Source organism: Mustela nivalis, assembly GCF_964662115.1.
Source record: "Mustela nivalis genome assembly, chromosome: 3".
Classification (NCBI taxonomy): domain Eukaryota; kingdom Metazoa; phylum Chordata; class Mammalia; order Carnivora; family Mustelidae; genus Mustela; species Mustela nivalis.
The window spans coordinates 159,543,395-159,564,004 of record NC_139022.1 but is presented as its reverse complement, the minus strand read 5'-3'; the positions used below and the strand labels follow the sequence as shown (position 1 = coordinate 159,564,004).

General features: G+C 34.2%; 1 protein-coding gene across 1 annotated transcript in view; it reads right to left on the bottom strand.

Moving 5' to 3' along the window:
• Nucleotides 1-243: 243 nt before the first annotated feature.
• CDH9 (cadherin 9) overlaps nucleotides 244-20,610 on the bottom strand; it is a 138,936-nt gene continuing 118,569 nt past the window's right edge. Inside the window, exons 8-12 of the mRNA XM_082724340.1 lie at nucleotides 11,036-11,172; nucleotides 10,472-10,593; nucleotides 6,555-6,672; nucleotides 6,193-6,444; nucleotides 244-1,129 (exon numbers count right to left, since the gene is read on the bottom strand). Coding sequence (XP_082580466.1) covers nucleotides 642-1,129; nucleotides 6,193-6,444; nucleotides 6,555-6,672; nucleotides 10,472-10,593; nucleotides 11,036-11,172 — 1,117 coding nt within the window. The 3' untranslated portion in view covers nucleotides 244-641. The remainder of the gene's footprint in view (nucleotides 1,130-6,192; nucleotides 6,445-6,554; nucleotides 6,673-10,471; nucleotides 10,594-11,035; nucleotides 11,173-20,610) is intronic.

The window sequence follows — 20,610 nt, the reverse complement described above, 5'->3', positions numbered from 1 at the left end:
TGTTTTTTCCCTGAGTGAATCATGTTTTGCCTATAAAGATGTAAAAAATTTCTGATATAAGTGAGAGCAGAACTGCTTCTAGAAATTAAATAAAATGATATTTATTTTTATAAATACTAGTTTATTTCATAAAAATACAAAAATATAAATATACATTTATAAAAATATGAATGAATTAACACAAAGACATTCTTCAACTAAATAAATATGGCAGTAATAGTCATTCCTATTTCTTTAGGGATATACTTTTTCATATTAATTTACAAAGCAGTTGCACAATGTTTAATAGTAAAGGTGACTGTAAGTCAGTTAAGAAAACATTTATAAAGTTTTTATAGTTAAGGAAAGGCACAAAAAGCCTTTTATGTAATTTTTATTGATTATTGATGTGATATACTTTCCTTCAGAGATTGTTAGGCAAAGAGAGTGAACTGGTTATTATTACTTTTTTAAAAAATCTATATCATTCGTATTCATTCACAGAAACTTACTGATTAAGCAAACCCTTACTAAGACAACACCTACGTATTGTTTGTAATTTCAAATTTTTAAGAATTTCCTCCAAGGAAGAGAATGCGGGCCACTCAATCTAGTAACAAGGAGAGTACTTCCAAAAACATGGATCAAGTCCTACAATACTCTTAATCTCGGTCGCTGTCATCACCTCCATACATATCGGCAAGCTTTTTAAAACGAGGCCCCCAGTCGCTGAGGTAATCATAATCTTGGTTACAATCTGCCGTGAGAGACTCCAAAGAACTGAGTGAATCTGCAATGGAATCATTCCCTTCATAGGCATATGTTGCCAGTGAATCATACGGTGGTGCACTTGGGTCTGAGTCATTTTCTTTTAATCTTCGGTGGATAAAATCTTGTACATCAATATTTTCCCACAGAGGCACAGTCCTCCTTATCTGAAATATAGTTTCAGGCATTACATCCCTTCTAAGTTTACTGTCTTCTCTTGCTTCTGGATTCCTTAATGTGCCAATGTCAAAAGCTTGGGTATCTTCTTCCCCGCCCCCTTCATCGTTGTAGGTCACGATGTTGTCCCGGACATCGTCTTTTGAAATGATCAGAGGTTCCTTTTTCCTCTGCCTCTTCAGTGCAGCAAACAGTACAACTAAAACTATGAACAACAACAACAACAACAACAAAGAGAAAATAGTGAGATTCCATGATTCAGGTTTAAATTAAATATAGCACACTTTGCTGAAGGAGGTTTGTGTGGTATGAGAGATGCTGAGATTTATTTGGACAAAGAGTAACTACCCTATGCAGATACAGGGTGCCTTGGGCCAATGACTAAATGTCCTGCATTGGTAAAGCAATAGATACTACAATCCCTTTATTTACTTTCAAGACTCCTATCCTTAGATTTCTGACATTGCAAAGGCCTTTTTCAGTTATGGCTAATTCATTTAGCCAACTGTTAATTATGTGATTCCTCATTGCTCTCAACAGTAAGCTTGCTTAAACACAATAAAATTCTAAAGCTACAATCATTGGTATCTCAAGAGAAATTGAGCACCAATTTAATATTTTCTTAATGACTCAAGGGTATATATATAAAACGTTATTCACATATATGCATATGTATGCATTATGTATGTGCATATATTACACATATGCATATAGATATGTGTGTATAGATACACGTAAATATATACATGCTACTGATCTAATTCCTTCCAGTAGCTCATATCTGTTTATTTTTTACTTATTTTTATTATGTTATGTTAGTCACCATACAGGACATCATTAGTTTTCGATTCCATATATTCTTTGTTTGCATATAACACCCCGTGCTCCGTGCAATACGTGCCCTCCTTCATACCCATCACTGGACTCACACATCCTCCCACCCCCTGCTCAAATCTGTTTAAATTCCTTTATTGACTTGGTGTTGAAAGCCTACTTAAAATCTGAACTATAACTCTATAAATGACAATATAAAATTCAGTCTAACTTATCTTTAACCTGTACTCGTCTTACAAGACGGCTCAGACGAATTATCTGGTTACTGAAGATTTCCTTGACATATACAGTTGCTTTGGAACTTTCTGGCTAAAATGTTAATTACAATCCCTCTATTCACTATTCAATGTATTGTTTTTATTATTTACATACCCATAGTATCAGGCTAACTGTGAACTTCCCCACAGAGAATATACTTTCTTGTTTTTTGCTATATTACTGAAATTTAACATATGTGTATATGTGACAGTGAATGTATGCAAAATAAATATGCTCTGCAATTTACACATGCACTTAAAAATATGAAAAAAAAAAAAAACCCACATGATTTCCCGGATATAAGTTTCTCATTGGAAATGGACCAAGTCCCTAATTTTATATTTAAGAAATGTTAAGAAATAAAGTTAATTCCGCTAAAGCACCCTTGCACATTGCATGGGGGAAATAAAAAACAGGTTCCCCTTACTTTGGGCAGCTAAATGTTTTATCAATACTATTTCTGTTTTAATAAAAAAAGAAGAAAATGTTGGCTCAAAATCTGCCATTTCTTTTCTCAATTTTTGTATTGTGATTACACAAAGCAAACTCATTTACATTAAGACCACATTTCACCAAGGCCTTTGAGTGCCTTATAACTCCATTAAAAGCCTGTCCAATGCTATTATCATATTGACCAACACACTTTCCTTAGCTCCTACTAATTGGTAGAAAGAATTAAAAAAAATTCATTTGAAGCATCTTCAGTTAACCTCCACAGAATAGGTTATGGGTGCTGAGGTATTATATTCAGAATCATCTTGGAGACAATTAAAAAAAAAGAGACCTTTTCAATAAAAATGGAACATATTTGTACTCTTCCCTATTAAAGGATGAAAATAAGTTAATTCCAAGATAGATCTGAAACCCATTAATCTAGTGAATCATGGAGTAAAAAAATGCCCCTTCTAAATTTAATATTAAATTAATTTATAAATTCTCTACTTTTCTCAAAATTTTTATAAATTCTTACTATAAAAGAACAACAATATAGTCAAATTGTTTTAAGGGTTTCTTAGCTAATATGATATTTATTAACTCCCACAAGTGAACCTTAGAATATTCTAAGTTTTTTTTCTCCTCTGTTGGGTCAAAATCACCTACTTTGTTTCCCCAGCCTGAGGTTATTTATTGAATGGAATTTAGAAAGGTTAAGATAAGGAATAGAAAAAGTGTATTATTATGTTCATTAATCTGTAACTGAAATTTATTTCTATTGTGAATATCAGAATATACAGTTACTATAGTGATAGTAAGAGTTATGTGTGACTATTAAATCACTAGAAAGCAGGGATATTTTATATTGCATTTTAGTTATGACATATCTCAAATGATCATTAGACTTGCACTAGAAGAGGGTACATATGACAATAAGCACATTTTGCTTTTATTTCTTGTTTAATTGGATGCACACATTTCCTTTTGTCTGATACATCTGATACATTTTGTCTGATACATTAATTTAAATTATTATTCTAAATAGTTCCCATAAGCTTCCTCTGACTCCCAAGGTGTCTTAAGGAACCAAAAAAATTATAAAAGTCCTGCCTCAGGTTTTAGTCTTTGACTTTGCCTTGTAACATAGACAAACTCTAAGAACTACATTTCTTCAGACTCTAATGGGTAGGTTTAAAGTATCATTGTCCATGCTATATCACTCTCCTGCTAAGAGTAGTCTCTCTTTACTATAGAAACTTAGAAATTTAGTAACTGTGTGCAAACAACAGTTGCTGGCGAGGATGTGGAGAAGGGGAACACTTGTGCAGTGTTGGTGGGAATACAGACTGGGGTAGCCACTCTGGAAAACAGTACAAGTTAAAAATAGAACTACCCTATGATCCAGCAATTACACTATTAGGTATTTACAAGAGGATACAAAAATACTAATTCGAGGGGATATATGCACCACAGTGTATAGCAGCATTATCCACAATAGCCAAATTATGCAAACAGTGCAAGTATCTATCGACAGACAAATGGGTAAAGAGGTGGTATATATCTATACCGTGGCTATTACTCGGACATAAAAAAGAATTAAATCCTGTCATTTGCAATGACATGGATGGAGCTAGAGAGTATTATGCTAAGTGAAATAAGTCAGAGAAAGACAAATACCATGTGGTTTCGTTCATATGTGGAATTTAAGAAACAAAACAGATGAACAAAAGAGGGAAGCAAACCGTACATAATACAGACTCGTACTATAGAGAACACACTGAGAGATGCTGGAAGACAGGTGGGGAAGGAGGATAAGTTAAATGGGTGATGGGGGTGAAGGCGGGCACTTGCTGTGATGGGCCCTGGGTGTTGTATGGAAGGTTGAATCACTACATTGTACACCTGAAACTAATATTACACTGTATGTTAACTAAGTTGAATTTAAATAAAAACTTAAAGAAAAGATGAAATCACAGCAAAAATGCTTTAGGAAGTTTGATAACAAAACCTGCATTAGAACCAATTTTAAAGTAAAATAATAGAAAAACACTCCATATATAAGCAGCCAGTTGGGAAGGTAGAAGGGAAGAAAGGGGGCAGACTTTTCAGAATAATGAAACAGCCTTCTAGGATTTCTGCATAATGCAATTTAGTTTCCTAATGTTATGGTATCTCGGCTTGTTTTGGGGGTGCTCTTGTTCTCCCAATTTGTGCATGCTTATCTTTATGTCTGTGTGTATTATCTTAATATAGAAATGTTAAAAATCAAATTTGTAATATAGGTATTTCCATGTTGTTAGAAATTAGGAAAGGAGAACTGTGTGAGCAAATAAAGTATAGTATCAGGAGCACTTAGCCGAAAGGGGAGCCAAAATTTATTTTCCGTGGGGAGACAAAAATATTTTACAGAAGAGCTGAACTTTCCAGCAGCAGCTCTGAGATGTGGATTGGTGGTATGAATATTCTAAAGCACCCTGAGAAAATGTTTTTCTAAATAGTTGGATCACTTTAGCTGAGACAAATGTTTTCCCCTCACTTTTCATCAATCCCCCACTGAAGTCCTGCAAGGGTATCTGGCCAAAGGGATTTTATCCAGATAGCTTGAAAGGATTTGCAGTGAAAAGAAGCCAGCACATATGAGCACTGGAACATAAATTTGGCTGCCTCTCATGCCCTAAGCATAAGCATTTTGGATGAATATTTGATGGAAACAATTTTGGGGGGAATGTTTTACAGTGGAACAACTGTTTAATTGAATTAAATTGTTTCCTGTGAGGGCATGCTCAAATAAAACATTTGCTATTGAAAGCATGACTTTAGAAAACATTGCGGGACTAGGTATGACCACAATGTCATAGTGATATTTTTAAAAAATGAACTTAAACTTTTATTTTACAACTATGTTTCACAAATTACATGAATAAAAAGTTTATCTTATCTTGACAATTTAAATGCACTTGCCAATTAGGTGTCTAATATATATAATTTAATATTTTGTATATTAGTAATTTTGTTTACCAATTTTATTAGTAATTTTGTTTGTAATTTTATTAGTAAAGGTAGTCTTTGTTTTTGAGAATAATGGTTTAGAAGGAAAATTCTGAAATAGACTTATCTGAGTTTGAATGCTCATTAAAACCTTTCTAAATGAGTGAATTTATATGTTATTTAGTCTTTCTTGAGAAGAATCAAAATATTTATCTTACACAGTTGATATGAAAATTAAATCAGTTATAAAATTAAATATCTTAGAACAGTGGCCATGGTTCATTAGCATTAAGCAGTATTATATAAAATAGATTCAAAATATGTGTTTGTATATGTGTATATAGCACTAGCTATTATCTTTTTTTTTTTTAAGATTTTATTTATTTATTTGAGAGAGAGAGACAGAGTAAGAGAGCATGAGAGGGGAGGTCAGAGGGAGAAGCAGACTCCCCATGGAGCTGGGAGCCTGATGTGGGACTCGATCCCAGAACTCTGGGATCATGACCTGAGCCGAAGGCAGTCACTCAAGCAACTGAGCCACCCAGGTACCCTTATCAGTTTTTTAATCTCTGGAAAGCTAGACCTAGCTCAGAGAGAACTCATTTTTTTTTTTCCTAATAGAAAGAACCATTTTATAAAAAGTTAACTATTTCAACCGTTAGCCTTAAAGAAGTGTGCTATTTGGTTGCAGCATCCCTGAACGAGAAGGGCGAGACGTATGAGAGTGAGTGAGCATTCGGAAGTGGGGCTTACCAAGTAGGATGACGACACAAAGAAGGATGGCGATGAGGGCCCCCGTGCTCAGGCCAGCTGCGAGGACCAAGGCCTCTGCATTGCAGGACTGCATGTTTCCTTGATGGTCGCAGGCGCACACGCGGATAGTGAGTGTGCCGGTGCTGCTCTGAATTGGATAATCATTGTCAAAGATTAAAATCGGCAGCAGATAGGTGCTCATTTTGTTGCGGCTGTAACCATCCTTTCGAGTCATGATTCCTGCTGTATTATCTAGGGGGCAAAAAAAAAAAAAAAAAAAAAAAGTGAGGGAGAAAACACTCGGACCAGTTTTCAATTTTGCATCTGAAGGTCTCAGTTTTCGCTTAAAAAATGTTCTATACCTTTATTATCTACAATGGTGAAGTTCGGATTGAGAGGAAATTCTGGTACCGGTTCAAAGAAAAATTTGTGGCCTCGGGGAGGGTCGTCTTTGTCCATGACACTGACAGTCTGAATCAACTGAAACCAAATCAATAAATTAAATAAGGCACAACGAAAAGCAACTCTTGTTGTTATAGGACATTTTAAGTCAGTGTTTGTGTTTTAAAGATATCATTGACATTAAAGAAAGAAAGAACAGGCCATTTTCAGAACTTATGCCAAAGCTTTTTATGGTTCAGTGTAGTGTAACAATTAGTTAAGGTTAAAATATGTTCATCAAGTATGACTGTGCGAGGTGTCTCTATGATCACTTTCTGATTCTTGGCCCCTGGAATATCCAACCTCAAAGAACAATTGAATCCGTCCAACATCTATCTTTTTTTTAACATTGTTAGAAAGCACCAGTCTGTTTTATTAATAATTGGTTACTAATCTGTTGCCTCTACTAACAATTGTCTCAAAGGCAGAGAACATAACAGATGCATTTTTAAAAAAACAAAAGTGATTAGCACAGCTACTCCTACAGATCAAGAACACTATAAATATAGTTTTGGAAAAATAAGCAATATGGTACATAATACCAGAAAGCAAACGATTCTAAAGCGATGGGACGATCTGACTACGATCATATTGCATATTTTATTCAAAGTTTTGGTTTTTCTTTTAATGGTATCTGTACAGTGTAGGAAGATATACAAATAATGCCTTTAATATTTCATAAAATTAGGCCAAAGTTGATAAATTACAACACCTCTTAACTGTATTCACTGTGTGCCTTACTGTGAAGAGGGAGCAGCAAATAACAAGTGAGAAAATTCCCATTGAGCATTTTATAGGGAAAAAGCGCTAAGCTACACATCGGGGTGCCTGTTTTTCTAGTCATGGGTCTGCAATCTGGTGCGACTTGAAATCAACAGCCATTTAATTACTCTTACTTTCAGATTTCTTTTCCACAAAAAGAAAGAGTTGCACCACTTCCGGTGTAAAAGTGCAACTTCTGTGATGAACAATTATTGGAATCTCACAGCAGTTTGACATACCTATTGTCTCGGTTATTGTGTACCCTCTACAGCCAAACTAACCTGAGTACTCACTAGTCAATACCGTTTCCCCTTTAATTTAATATTAACTAGGATTTCATTCATTTTATTGGCAGAGTGTCATGGAACCTTACTTTTGTTTATACAATGCTTCTGAAGGTGCACAATTATTAATACAAATGTAATGCACATTTTCTCTTTAGGAGATTGGGTCATGACCTAGAAAAAAATACTTTTAGTACTTAAATACTTTTGTTTAACCTCCTATTCCAGATTGGCAATGATATGTCTAATTTTTAGGAATATTTTAGACATTCAACATCAATAAATAAAATATTAGTTATATGGTTATATGGCTGAGTTCTTAAAATGATTAGATGAGCCACTGTTTATGCATATTTTAACAGAGAATACATATCAGTAAGCTTAAACTATATTTTCAGCCTTGTTAATTTCAACAAGCAAATCGATTTCTGCCAAGTGTATGAGCAATGACAGAAATTTTAATAGTATATAATAAAATAATTATTAGTTAATATCAATATATTTTATCATTGTCAAATACTAATTTTAATGTGTATAAATTACTCACATGGGTCACCAGAAGAAAAGCATATTAATAGGCAAATAAGTCAAGACTATGTATATCCTATTGTCAATTGACTTGTCTCTCCAAAATATATGTTCAGATCCTCATTCCCAGTACCTGTGAATGTGATCTTATTTGGAAACAGGCTCTTTGTAGATGCCATCAAGTTAAGATGATGCCGTAGGATTAGTGTGGGCCCTAAACCAATGAATGGAGTCTCATAAGAACAGGGAAATGGGGATACAGAGAAATAGAAAAAGAATGTCACGGGACAGTGTGCACAGATATTTGGAGTAATTCTTAGAATCCAAGGAATGCCAGTGATTTCTGGCAATTCCAGAAGTTAGGAAACAGAGTCCTCTCCTAGAGTCTTTACAGAGAGGACAGATTGCTGACACCATTGATTTCAGACCTCTAGCCTCCAGAACTGTGGGAGACCACATCTCTGTAATTTTAAGCTCTCTAGTTTGTGGTAGTTTCTCATAGTAGCCTTAGGAAACTAATACATCTGTGAAGATTATTTAAAAATGGCCACACATTTATGAAAAAATGTTCAACCTGAATAATTTGGGAAGAATCCATGTTAAAATTATTATGAGATATTACCATTGGGTGGACACTTAAAGTCTAGTGTTCCAATAAATAGGCAAAACACTAGGTAAATGACCTATGTGGGAAGCTGTTCAGAGGCATTGGTGAGTATTTATATATACAGTTTAATTATTCTTGCTTCAAAGGTTGTATCAAAGGAAAAGAGTACCAGATAGTGTATAAATAGAAATGTATTATAATGCTCATTATAGTGCTATCTGCTAGAGTAACATTGTGTTTATAAACCAAATTTCTGTTAGTAAGTGGATAGTTGAATGAGCTAATGTATAGCTGTACTGTAAAAATTCAGCATCAAATTAAAAAGAATCATGTACTAAATTGAGAGTATGTCCATTACATGTTGCAAAGTGAAAAAAAAAGAAAAATAATTTTTAATCCAAATAACTGTGTAATGATTCTTTTTGGCAAATAATGACAATACCCCATCTTTATTCTTGTGTATGCAAGTGGAATCTCTGTCTTGGTCTGCTTGTTTGGGCTGCCATGAAAATCACTGCAGCCTGGATGGTTTCAAGAACAGAAATTTATTTTCTCACAGTTCTGGAGACTGGAAGTCTGAGATCAAGGTGCCAGCTTAGCAGGTTTTTGATGAGAGCTCTCTTTCTGGCCTGCAGACATCTTTGCTACCTTCTCACATTGCCTTTCCTTTGAGTGTGTGCAAGGAGAGAGAGAGAGACCGTGATCTCTCTGGTGTCTCTCCTTTGAAGGACATTAATCCTCTCCAATCAAAGCCCCAACCTTAGGATCTCATTTAACATTCATTGCTTCCTTAGAAGCTCCATCGCTAAATATAGCCATATTGGGGGCTAGGGCTTCAGATGAACATTTGGTCCATTGCAATCCTCACTGGAAGAAAAGGAAGACAGTACTTCACTTTTATTTTCTATATTTAAATAGACACAATAAAATTATATATGATTCTTAACATCTATCTACTTTTTCTTTAAAGAAGTATCTAAATAACTTGTTAAAATTTCTTTCTGTGAAATTTGTGCAGTAGCTGTCATTTATAAAATACCATAGTAGTGCCAAAAATGAACATACTCTGCATTTGCTTAAAGTTACTTTAGAGGTCTCTTATATATCAGGGGGACTTTGCAAGAGGACTTTGTGACTCTTGTACAATCTCATTTTATCTCAATAATGTTAAAGTTGAAAAATCACAAAGTACAATTTATGCAACCAAAATATCCTGCCTGAGATTAAAAGAGGAAAAATATAATCAATGAGACAATTATTGTGATTCCCTTTATGCTAACCCAGAACAATTTCATTTTCATTCTTCATGTTTTATTTAGTAATATATTTCCATTCTATTCTTGAATATAACTCAGTATCAGCATAATTATGAATCCAGGGAAGAACTTTCCATATATATATTCATTATATATCCAGTATATAAATTAAAGCATATATTAAAACTTTTCCTATGACATATGACTTTCATAATAAGAACAACTTCAGAAGTCAACTGATTAGATCACTGTGAGTGTTTTGGTAAGGGTAGATGAACATGTAACCAAGAGGATTTATGAGGGTTTGCATAAAAAAAAGTTGGTGCGAGTGAATTAATATAATGTTATCTGCCATTGTGAAGAGGAGATACATTTTTAAAGTTTATAATAATTGTATTTACCTGCCCAGGTTTTGCATTTTCACAAACAAATGTTTCATAGTACATGGCAAATTCCGGAGCATGGTCATTTATATCTAGAATTCTGATGAAGACAGGGATGTGGCTACTTTGTTTTGAGTTATCTGCAACGAGAACACGAGTAAGACTTCAGGCTCATTTCCAGAGAAGCGGTGATACCACTCACCCCATTTGTAACTTAGCAACTGATCATTTCTGTGGTATTCACTTTCTCAATTGGATTGCTGATGAATAGTTGAGCTTTCTTACATGGTCCAGATGGAAAGCATGATTAAAAAGAGGAGAATATGACTGAGAATGAAGTGTTATTTGTCAGACATAATTTTCCTAGACTAATTATTTTTAGGAGGTTAGACTGTATTTCTATCCTAGAGTAAGGCGTAAAAGAATATCAAGTTTAAAAAGTAGATATTCGATAGTCATTAAAATAATACAAGTATCCAACACAGTCTGATGTTGCTAATGATAAAATCATTCAAGAAATAGAGTCTACTTAATGTTATTATTTTACCACTTCGATGTTCAGGTGGATTATTTCCCACTCACTTATTTCTGTGGCTGTAATGGTGATGTTGTGCCAAGGAGATGATTCCCGATCGAGGGGTTTCAAAGTGAAAATAGAGCCATTTTCGGAGTGAATGCTAAAAATCCGGTCCATATCAGTATGCCGGTCAATAGAGTATCTGGCAGAAAAGAGATTCATGAATCTAGGCATTAAGATTCTTAATTCATCTGCTATTTCTTAATGTCATAGGCAATTTAAGCAATGTTCTCATAGAGTCATGACCAGTAAAATGCTGACAACTTTCAAGAATTTTTGTTTAATATAATTGTCATTTACACGGTTTGATATATTTGGCCTTTTCCATCATTACTCTTCTATGATTATATGTACTTTAGAGTTATTATTTATACTCCTGAGTCCTTGTGGCAACCTTTAAGTGAGTTTTTAATTGTCACTTGATTTGCTTAACCTATCATAGACCTGTTGCAGTGCCTGAAACATAGTAATCAGTCATATTAAATTTGATAGAGTCAATTGCATTAGATAAATTAAAATTATGCTAAAAAACATAAGAACATGTGTCCACGGAGTCCTTATGACTGTAAGTGAATAGAGAGAAGATGCTGTAAAGTACATTGCTCTTGAATGGCCCTCTATTCAAGGAACATCTCAGATGAATCAAAGGTTATCCTCCAATCTATTCCTCTGAGCTATTGCAGATAAAAATGAAATGACATATTACACAGAGTTTTATAACTCTTTTCTTCAAGGCTGGCTATGGGCGATGTCATCATAAACTTTGTATCACTCCGTGGTTGGCAAAATAATGCCTCCCCGCCTCCCCCAAATGATGCCCACCTCCTAATCCCTGAAACCTGGGACTCTGTTACTTTACCTGGTGAAAGTAACTTTGTAGATGTGATTAAGCTTAAAGTCACCAAGAAGGGAGATTATTCTGGATTATCTAGATAGGCCTAAACTAATCATATGAACCATTTAAAGTGCAAGAAAAAGGCAGATATGGGGTCTCGAGAAATAAGACAGGAGGAAAAAAAGAGATTTAAAGTATGAAAAGGACTTAACCTCTCACTGCTGGTTTGAGGACAGCGGAAAGGGACCGCATGCCAAAGAATACAGGTGGCCTCTAGAAACTCAGAATGAACCTTGAGCTGACAGCAAGAAAATAAGAATTTCAGACCTACAGCTGCAAAGAACTGAAATCTGCTAATAACTTGAGTGAGCAAGGAAACGATTTATCTCCTACAGTTTCCAGACAGGAATGTGGCCCTGTCCACACAAACACCATGACTTCAGTCCGGTGAGACTCATCCCAGCTCTCTGACCTATAAAACGGTAAGACAATAAATTTGAGTTGCTTTAAGCAGCAAGTTTATGGTAATTTTTAATGACAGCAATGGAAGGCTGCAGTATACTATAAGAAAGATCTTTTAAAAATCCAGCTTATAATAAAATCCTTTCATTATGTCAGGCCGGATTAGGCTATACTAACACTTTACGTCTGTTTGAGATTTCTGCTGAGTGTCTAATTAAGCCGTATAGGAAAACAAGTTTTTCTTAAACATTACTGTTCAAATGAATTACATTAGGATCTTGTTAAGAACAGATTCTGATTCAGTAGGTCTGGTGTTGGAGCTGGATTTTTATTTCTAACAAACATCCTAGGCCAATTGCATGTTATACGCCTATGGACAAGGCTTACACAGTAAGGTCATATACAATGGAATAAACTGATTAGAGTAAACACAGAAAAAGGAAAAAAAAAAAAGGAGAAAACTAACAGACTAAACAGCATCCGGTATAGTTCTCATTTTTCTAGGTATCTTATTAACTTCAGTTAGCAAATGAACTCCTTTTTGATCTGGTGAATTGGGAAATTACAACTCCCATTAGAAATGTAATATATTCAGTATCAGGCACTGACTTTGACAAACATGTAAGTAATAGGTATTGAGCAGCCAATGTTATAAACATGAAATATTTGTAATTTTAAAAAATATTGGATGAAAATCTATTTATCTAAATTCTTTGATTTTTTGTTTGTTTGTTTGCTTGCTTTGGTTGTTCTAATAAAGAATCCATGACTTAGTCTATTATTATAAGAACTATACTGAAATTAAGAGATCCATTAGTAAACTCAGCTTTCCAAAATAATTGTAATAGCTTAACATCACGGGGTTTGCCTGATTTATTTTCTGCTAAACTTTATCAAAAGAGTTTCTCAGACTGACAGCATTTCAAAGTGAGTATTTGAGCATGTGGGCAAAATATATACATATACTGGATTTTTAAAAAATATTTTATTTATTTATTAGCAGAGAGAAAAAGAACAAGAAGAGGGAGCAGTGGACATAGGGAGAAGCAGACTCTCTCCCGAGAAGGGAGCCTGACGCAGGGTTCGATCCCACTGGGATCATGACCTGAGCTTAAGGCAGACACTTAACCAACTGAGGCACACAGGCGCCCGTATATAATTTATCTCAAATATGGAATAGCTAAAAGCTTTACATAGTTGGTTTTAGGTTCCTTTCTGTACCTAGTCTCAAAATATAAAACCAGACCCTTCACCTTTTTGACCTTTGGAAGGGTTGTGCGGTGGGCAATAGAGCCACAGAAGAATGGTGGTATCTTCTCACTTTTTCAATAATCATAATTGTAATTTTCCTACATGGTGTTATGAGAGGTGTTATGGGGAGATTTTTGATATTTGGTCAAATTATTGATTATATGATTTATGGTCACTGCTGAAAAGTAGCTGTACTTCTGGTGTGGGAACTCCTAAAGAGATAGAAGATAACTAGAAGCTAGATACAAAAATAAATATATAAAATACACATGGTGTATATGTGTATCTCCTACAAGCAAAGTTTATATCAGGTTTTAACCAGCAATTCATTCCAGACAAGGATCTGAAAGCTTATTAAAAAAATAACTATTAATGTCCTAAAATTGAGGATGGCAGTCATGTTAAATTTTCTCTTCTAAATCTCTATTGCTTAATAAATGCTGACATGGAAAAAAGTACAGTGCTTCCTATCTCTAGGTGTCAAGCCTCATACAACTTTAGTTCCTAACATGGGCTAGGAAAGCCAGTAGAACATTTTTAAATATTGTTTTACTTAAATAATTAAATACTTTACCAAATTCTGCTAATGAATAAAACAAACCTAAAATGAACACAAAGAAAGCAGTGCAAAAAAAAATATATATATATGTATACATACATATATATATGTATACATATATATATATATATACAACTCAACCACATCTATGTATTGAATGGAATTCAATTTATAATATTTGCCTAAATATATTTCTTTTGATTGTTGGAGAAGTCAGTAGCTAGCCATTATCTGCTATGGCTAATCAGACATTGGATTTTTTTCCTACTGTTAGCATTAAAGATCAAAATGAAAAATAAAATTCCTTTGTACTCATTGTTACTTGCCCTGGAGATTTGCATGGGGCTTTCTATGATTGAGGAATACATAACAATTCTAACTTTATGCAAGTGCAGCTTTGACATGCTTGGAGTTTATGTGGTATCAGAATAAGTTTCTGGCTATCCTATTTGTAGATTCAATTTTGAAAAATACCACCCCAAGTGAAGAATTCATGGTGAAGAACCACTTCGACAATTTAGAAATGGCTCACTATAACACTAACACTGAACACTTCCAGGTATATATTCAGAAATTTGCCCTAGTGCAAAGGATGTCTCACAATTTGTCAAAGCCCAGTGATAATTGTCTTTTCTTCAGCAGTCCACATTCTGTTTTCACCACAGAATGGGACATTCTGGTTTACCTATTAGTAATAAGAACACTGGATTACTGCAGATGACCAGAAAGAGCTTGATAAACAGCACAGGACAAAGCTATTTTCATATTCCAGCAGATGGCCTATTAAAACAACACTATTTTATTCATCTCCTTACATTTAATTTCGATCAGTTAAACAAAAAGAAGGCTGCTGGCATAACTTCTTAAGTGAAACAAGATCTTCAGAAACAGCAAATTAATGCAAAAGAGCACAAGAGAACTGACCCTGTGGAAGCTGAACTCTGCTTCAGTTTGTTTGCTTTTCATTTTTCATGTTCTACTGTTAAGAATCCAACACATATCAGATCCATGTATTTTCATCCATCACAATAAAACACGTCAATTAAATTACAAACACCAGAACAAATCAGTAGTATGCAGAAATGTGTCGGGGCTAGTACTTCTCTTCCTTTACTGAATGCCACGTACATCTTCTACTCACTAAATCAGTATTATTAGGCTATTAATTTGCTCTTTCCTTTCCAGCTACTGCATTCCAGAAATGTGTTTTCTAACTATGAACTATGAAACTTTCATTGCTCTTCAAAAAGAGAATGTGACTATATAGTACTTGAGCAAATAGTTCAAATCTTTTTTTTTCCAAATATTAATGGCATGATTTTAAAATAAATGAATATTATTTTACTCTCTCTAATAAAATCAAAGTATTAGAATATTAGAGAAACACACACACACACACACACATCCATTTATTCACTCATTTCAGCTTAGGGTAGAATCATGTACATTTATTGAAGCATAGAAGCGTTTCTTTCCAGCAAGTTTTTTGTGTACTTACTTCTCAGTTTGACTGCAGTAGAAAAGATTTCTTCTAAAATTTGCTGAACTTTAAATATGTTGAGCATTAAATAGGTGTGAAATGAGACAACATGTTCTTTCAGAACCTGTAAAGCTATAATCAGCCCTATAACTTGGGGAATCCATGATTACTAATGAGGTGAAGCAGAGCTGACAACAGCTGCTAATTGTAATCATAATCTCATGTTGCAAGCGGCAGATGTATTTCAGAAAATATGTTTGATGAACAGATTTACTGGTGGGTGAGAAATAGTTCCTAAGATTTCCCTGAAAAATATTTCTGCATGTTGCTTATTGTAGCCCATTTCTGCTGTGGGGATCAATCCTCCTTCTAAATTCTATAGGAGCAAACGAAAGTGCCACATATTACATGTTGTCTTCTTGTTGAATTATTGCTAGATTCTCACAGTGTAGTAAGATATCTAAAGGTTTTGTGTGCGTGCGTGTGTGTGTGTGTGTGTGTGTGTGTGTATTTCTTTATATAAACAGGAACCAGCCTGTCCTTATCCTGAGGAAATTCCAGATATAGGAAGGGATATACCTGTATAGGAAGGGACTGGGTGGATTATGTATCCATATCTATTTCTATATCTGTATCTATATCTAACCCATATACATATATATGTATATATATACATTATATATATGAAATATAAAGACAGACTGCAACTAAATTTCCAGCAATCATGTATCCCCTACACAATAGTGCGTTATTTATACAATAGAAGTTTATTGAGAAGGTTAATGGCATTATCAAATATTTACAATTAATAAAAATACATAAACCTATATGTATATTATAAGGATCTCTACTTACTAAAGTTGGTTAGGTGATTGATAAATGGAAACTTTCAATACCTGATAAAAATAGAGTAAAATACCACTGAAGTATCTATTGAGAGAACAATTTAACAGATGTCTCCTTCACTGCAAAACTTCCTATGCAAGTGACCAAATTATATAACTAAAAATATGTTTTAAAAATATTTTGAATGTCCCTTTTTAGCAACTGTAAAATAACAAGGAATGGATTTACTAGTCCCCCCCACACACGTGCACGTGCATACACACACACACACACACACACACACACACCCCACTAACACTAAATGAAATATATGAAGCTAAATGAAAATTATTTTTGAAGGATTACACACCAGCGAACAAGGACAATAATCCCAGAGAAAAGAGAAAGATAGGATGTGATCCATAAAACTTCCTAGTTTGCTGCCAGGGAGAGGTTCCAGACAATAATACAGGAAATGAGGTCCCAGATGGCGTCTGTCAATCCCCTGCGTTCAAGCTGGTAGTCCATGTCGAGGACACAGTCTAGAATTTGAAAGGCTGAGTAATTCATGGGAGAGAGCTCCACAAAGCGGGAACTACTGAAATTTGAAGAAAATATAACTCAAGTGTTGAGCTAAGTTCTGATCAGAACATATTTGCATATAGCTAAAGTGAAACAATAGAAGTAATCAATCACAAGGATTAGGAGGGAGCAAAACTGTGCACTGGCATGTTACTGGGAATACTTCTGTTTCCACCAACCGAAGAGGAGAAATTCGTACCTCGTGGGGCTTTGGTAGACTACTCAGGAAGGTCACTTGATTTACGGGGCAAAATTAGGTCTAGAAAAAAGGGCTGCTAATAAAGCACAAAAGCCAGGTCCAAAAGATTAAGATGTTGTGAGTAATTTAAACACACATTTGAGGGATGCCTGGATGGCTCGGTTAAGCGATTGAGCATCTGCCTTTGGCTCAGGTCATGATCCCAGGATCCTGCTCAGCAGGGTGTTTGCTTCTCCCTCTGCCCCTCCTCCTCCCCCTGCTTGTGCGGACTCTCTCTCTCTCTCCTCTCTCTCTCTCTCACTCATGCTCTCTCTCAAATAAATAAAAAAAATTAAACACATCTGAATGCAACTCAAGAGTATATATGAAGATGCAAAGCTAAAAAAAAAAAAATGTAAATGCAGAGCTACTTAACACTAAACACAGTAAAACCACAGTGTTTGTCATCAAGTCAAAAATTACAGGCATGCAAAAAACAAGAAAATATGACTTCCAGGAAAAATCTGTCAATCGAAAACAACCTAGAGATAACTCTTCCAGAAAAGAGATTATAATCTACGAAATGAAAAAATACTCTAGATGGAATCAAAGCAGGTTAGATATTGAAAGAAAAAAAGATTAGTAAACATGAAGATGAAGATGAATGGGAATGACTTAGAATGGCTAAAAGGGAAAAAAGAAGATAAACAGCACCAGTGCACTGTATTGCACATATAGGAGACCTAGCATATTTATAATTAAATGCCCTTAAAGAGAAGAATATAAGGCAAAAAATATTAAAGGGACTTGCTGGAAACTTTTCCAAGTTTGAGGAAAGCCATAAAAATCACAGATTCAGGAAGCTTTATAAACTTCAAGTACAAAATAATTGAACCATATTATAGAAAGTTACATCATAATCCAAATTGCTAAAACCAGTGACAGAAGCTAAGAGCATCCTGTGACACAATGACAGGAATAGAAAAATAAACATTAAGGACAATGCAAAAGTTTTATTGTATTGGTACAAAACCCAACAACACGTCTAAAGGTGTACCTAGAGGGAAATTTATTTATCACTAAAATGCACATACGAGAACAATAGCAGGTCTCAAATCAATGACCTCGGTTTCTGACTCAAAGACATAGACAAGAAGAGCAAATGAAACTCAATGTAAGCAGAAAAAAAGAATGAAGATCGGAGTAAAAAAGAGAAAAAAAACTACTGAAAAACCAATATAACTTGTTCCTTGAGAAAATCAATCAACTAAAAAGTCTAGTCACGCTGCCCACAAAAAAAAAAAGAAAGTAGCTACAAATTAACAATATCACTAATGGCTATCATTACTAGAGTATCAAAAGGATAATATAAATATTATGAACAACTTTTCTCAACTGTGATGAAACTCAAAAATTCCCTGAAAGATGAAGAAAAGGGGGAAAAAAAGCCAAACCAGGTCATGCAAGAATAAAAAAACCTGAAGAGCCTTACAGCTACTAAGGAAACAGAATTTGTAGCTATAACTCATATAAAAAAGATAATGCAGTCCTTTGCCTTTAAATTCTGCCAAATGTTTAAGGAAAAATAACATCAATTCTACGCAGACTCTTCAAAAAAATTAAAAGAGCCTCTTATACTTATGGCTGCGTTGTGTGAGACAGTATTACCGTGACACCAAACCCAAACAGACATTACATGAAAACCAAACTGTAAACTAATGTCCCCGTAAAAATAGGTGCAAAATTATTTTTAAACTTCAGTAAACTGAATTCAACAGTGTATAATGATTATAGTATAATGCGGCTAAGTGGCCTTTATCCCAATAATACAGAGCTTGTTCAATATTTAAAAAATAAATCAAATAATACATCATGTTACTATATGGCCATCTCAGTAAACACAGAGAATACCATTTGACAAAATCCAAACTCTGTTCCTGATAAAAATACTTAGAACAAAAGGAATAGAATAAAATTGACCCTGCAGATGGCATCACACTGAATGATGAAAGACTAAATGATTTCATCATAAGACAAGGTAGAAGGTTAAGGATATCTGCTCTTATTACTTCTTCTTAATATCATTTTGGAGCTTTTTGCCAGTGCAATAAAGCAATAAAGAGAAATATAAAAAACATTTTTGTAGACATAAAAAAAACACAAAACACAGCTGAAAAAAATCCCTCTGGAAGCAGAGAAAATATATTCTTTTGGGTTAATAGATTCAGTTCATTAGGATGGCATCAATTCTGCACACATTACTCTACACACTTAACACAACTCAAATCAAAATTCTAGCAGACTCTTTTGTAGCAGTTTATATATGAAAATAAAAAGGACCTAGAATTACCAAACAAACTTAGAAAAGAAAAAAAAAGTTAAATGACAAATAATATTTAATTTCAAGACTTTTTATAAAGGTACAGAAAACTGTGATTTTGCAAACAAAGATAAATACATAATTGGAATAGAAGAGAGAGTCCAGACTTAGACCCATATATACGTGTGCAATTGAATGTTAACAATGGTGGGAAGGCTATTCAGTGACAAGAATAGTTTTTGCAACTCATGATGCTAGAAACGTTGGGGATCCATATACTAAAAAGCAAAAGAACTTTGATCCATACCTCATACAATAGAAAATTAGCTTAAAATCATAGATGTAAATATAATACTGAAAACAGTAATCTTCCAGAAGAAAGCATGGAATAAGAATTCTGGAATCAGATGTTTTGTATATAAGGCACTAAAAACTCATCCATAAATTAAAAGTTAATAAATTAGATTTCATCAAAATTGAGAGTTTTGAAAGTTTATGGGAATGTAAATTCAGGGCACTAAGTGAGAGAAAGTATTTGTAATCACATATCTGATAAAGGACTTGTATCCATTGTGCGAAGTGGTGCGTGTGTAGGTATGTGTGTGTCTGTATCTCCAAATCAATAATAAGGAAGTCACACAGTAAAATCTAAGCAAGTAGTGAATAAATACTTCATCAGAGAACACATATGAGTGGCACATTAAGCATACAGAAAATGTTCAACATCGTTGGTCACATGCCAATAAGATACTATTATACACCTATTAGAATGGCTGTGATTAAAAAGGCTGACTTTTTATGGTCCAATCATAACTCTAATAGTTATTTACTCAAGAAAAGTGAAAACATGTTAACTATGCAAATTCTGACGCACAAATGTTTGTATATATACTTAAATACAAATGTATATAAAGGTATTGCAATATCCAAGTATTTGAAACAACTTAAAATTGATCAGTGAGCAGATAAGCAAATTGTGGCATCTCTGAACAATGAAATACTTTTCAGCAGTTGGAGGGATAAACTATTAATGCACATAACAACATGGAAATATCTCAATATGGTTATGTAAGTAAAACAAGTTAGAC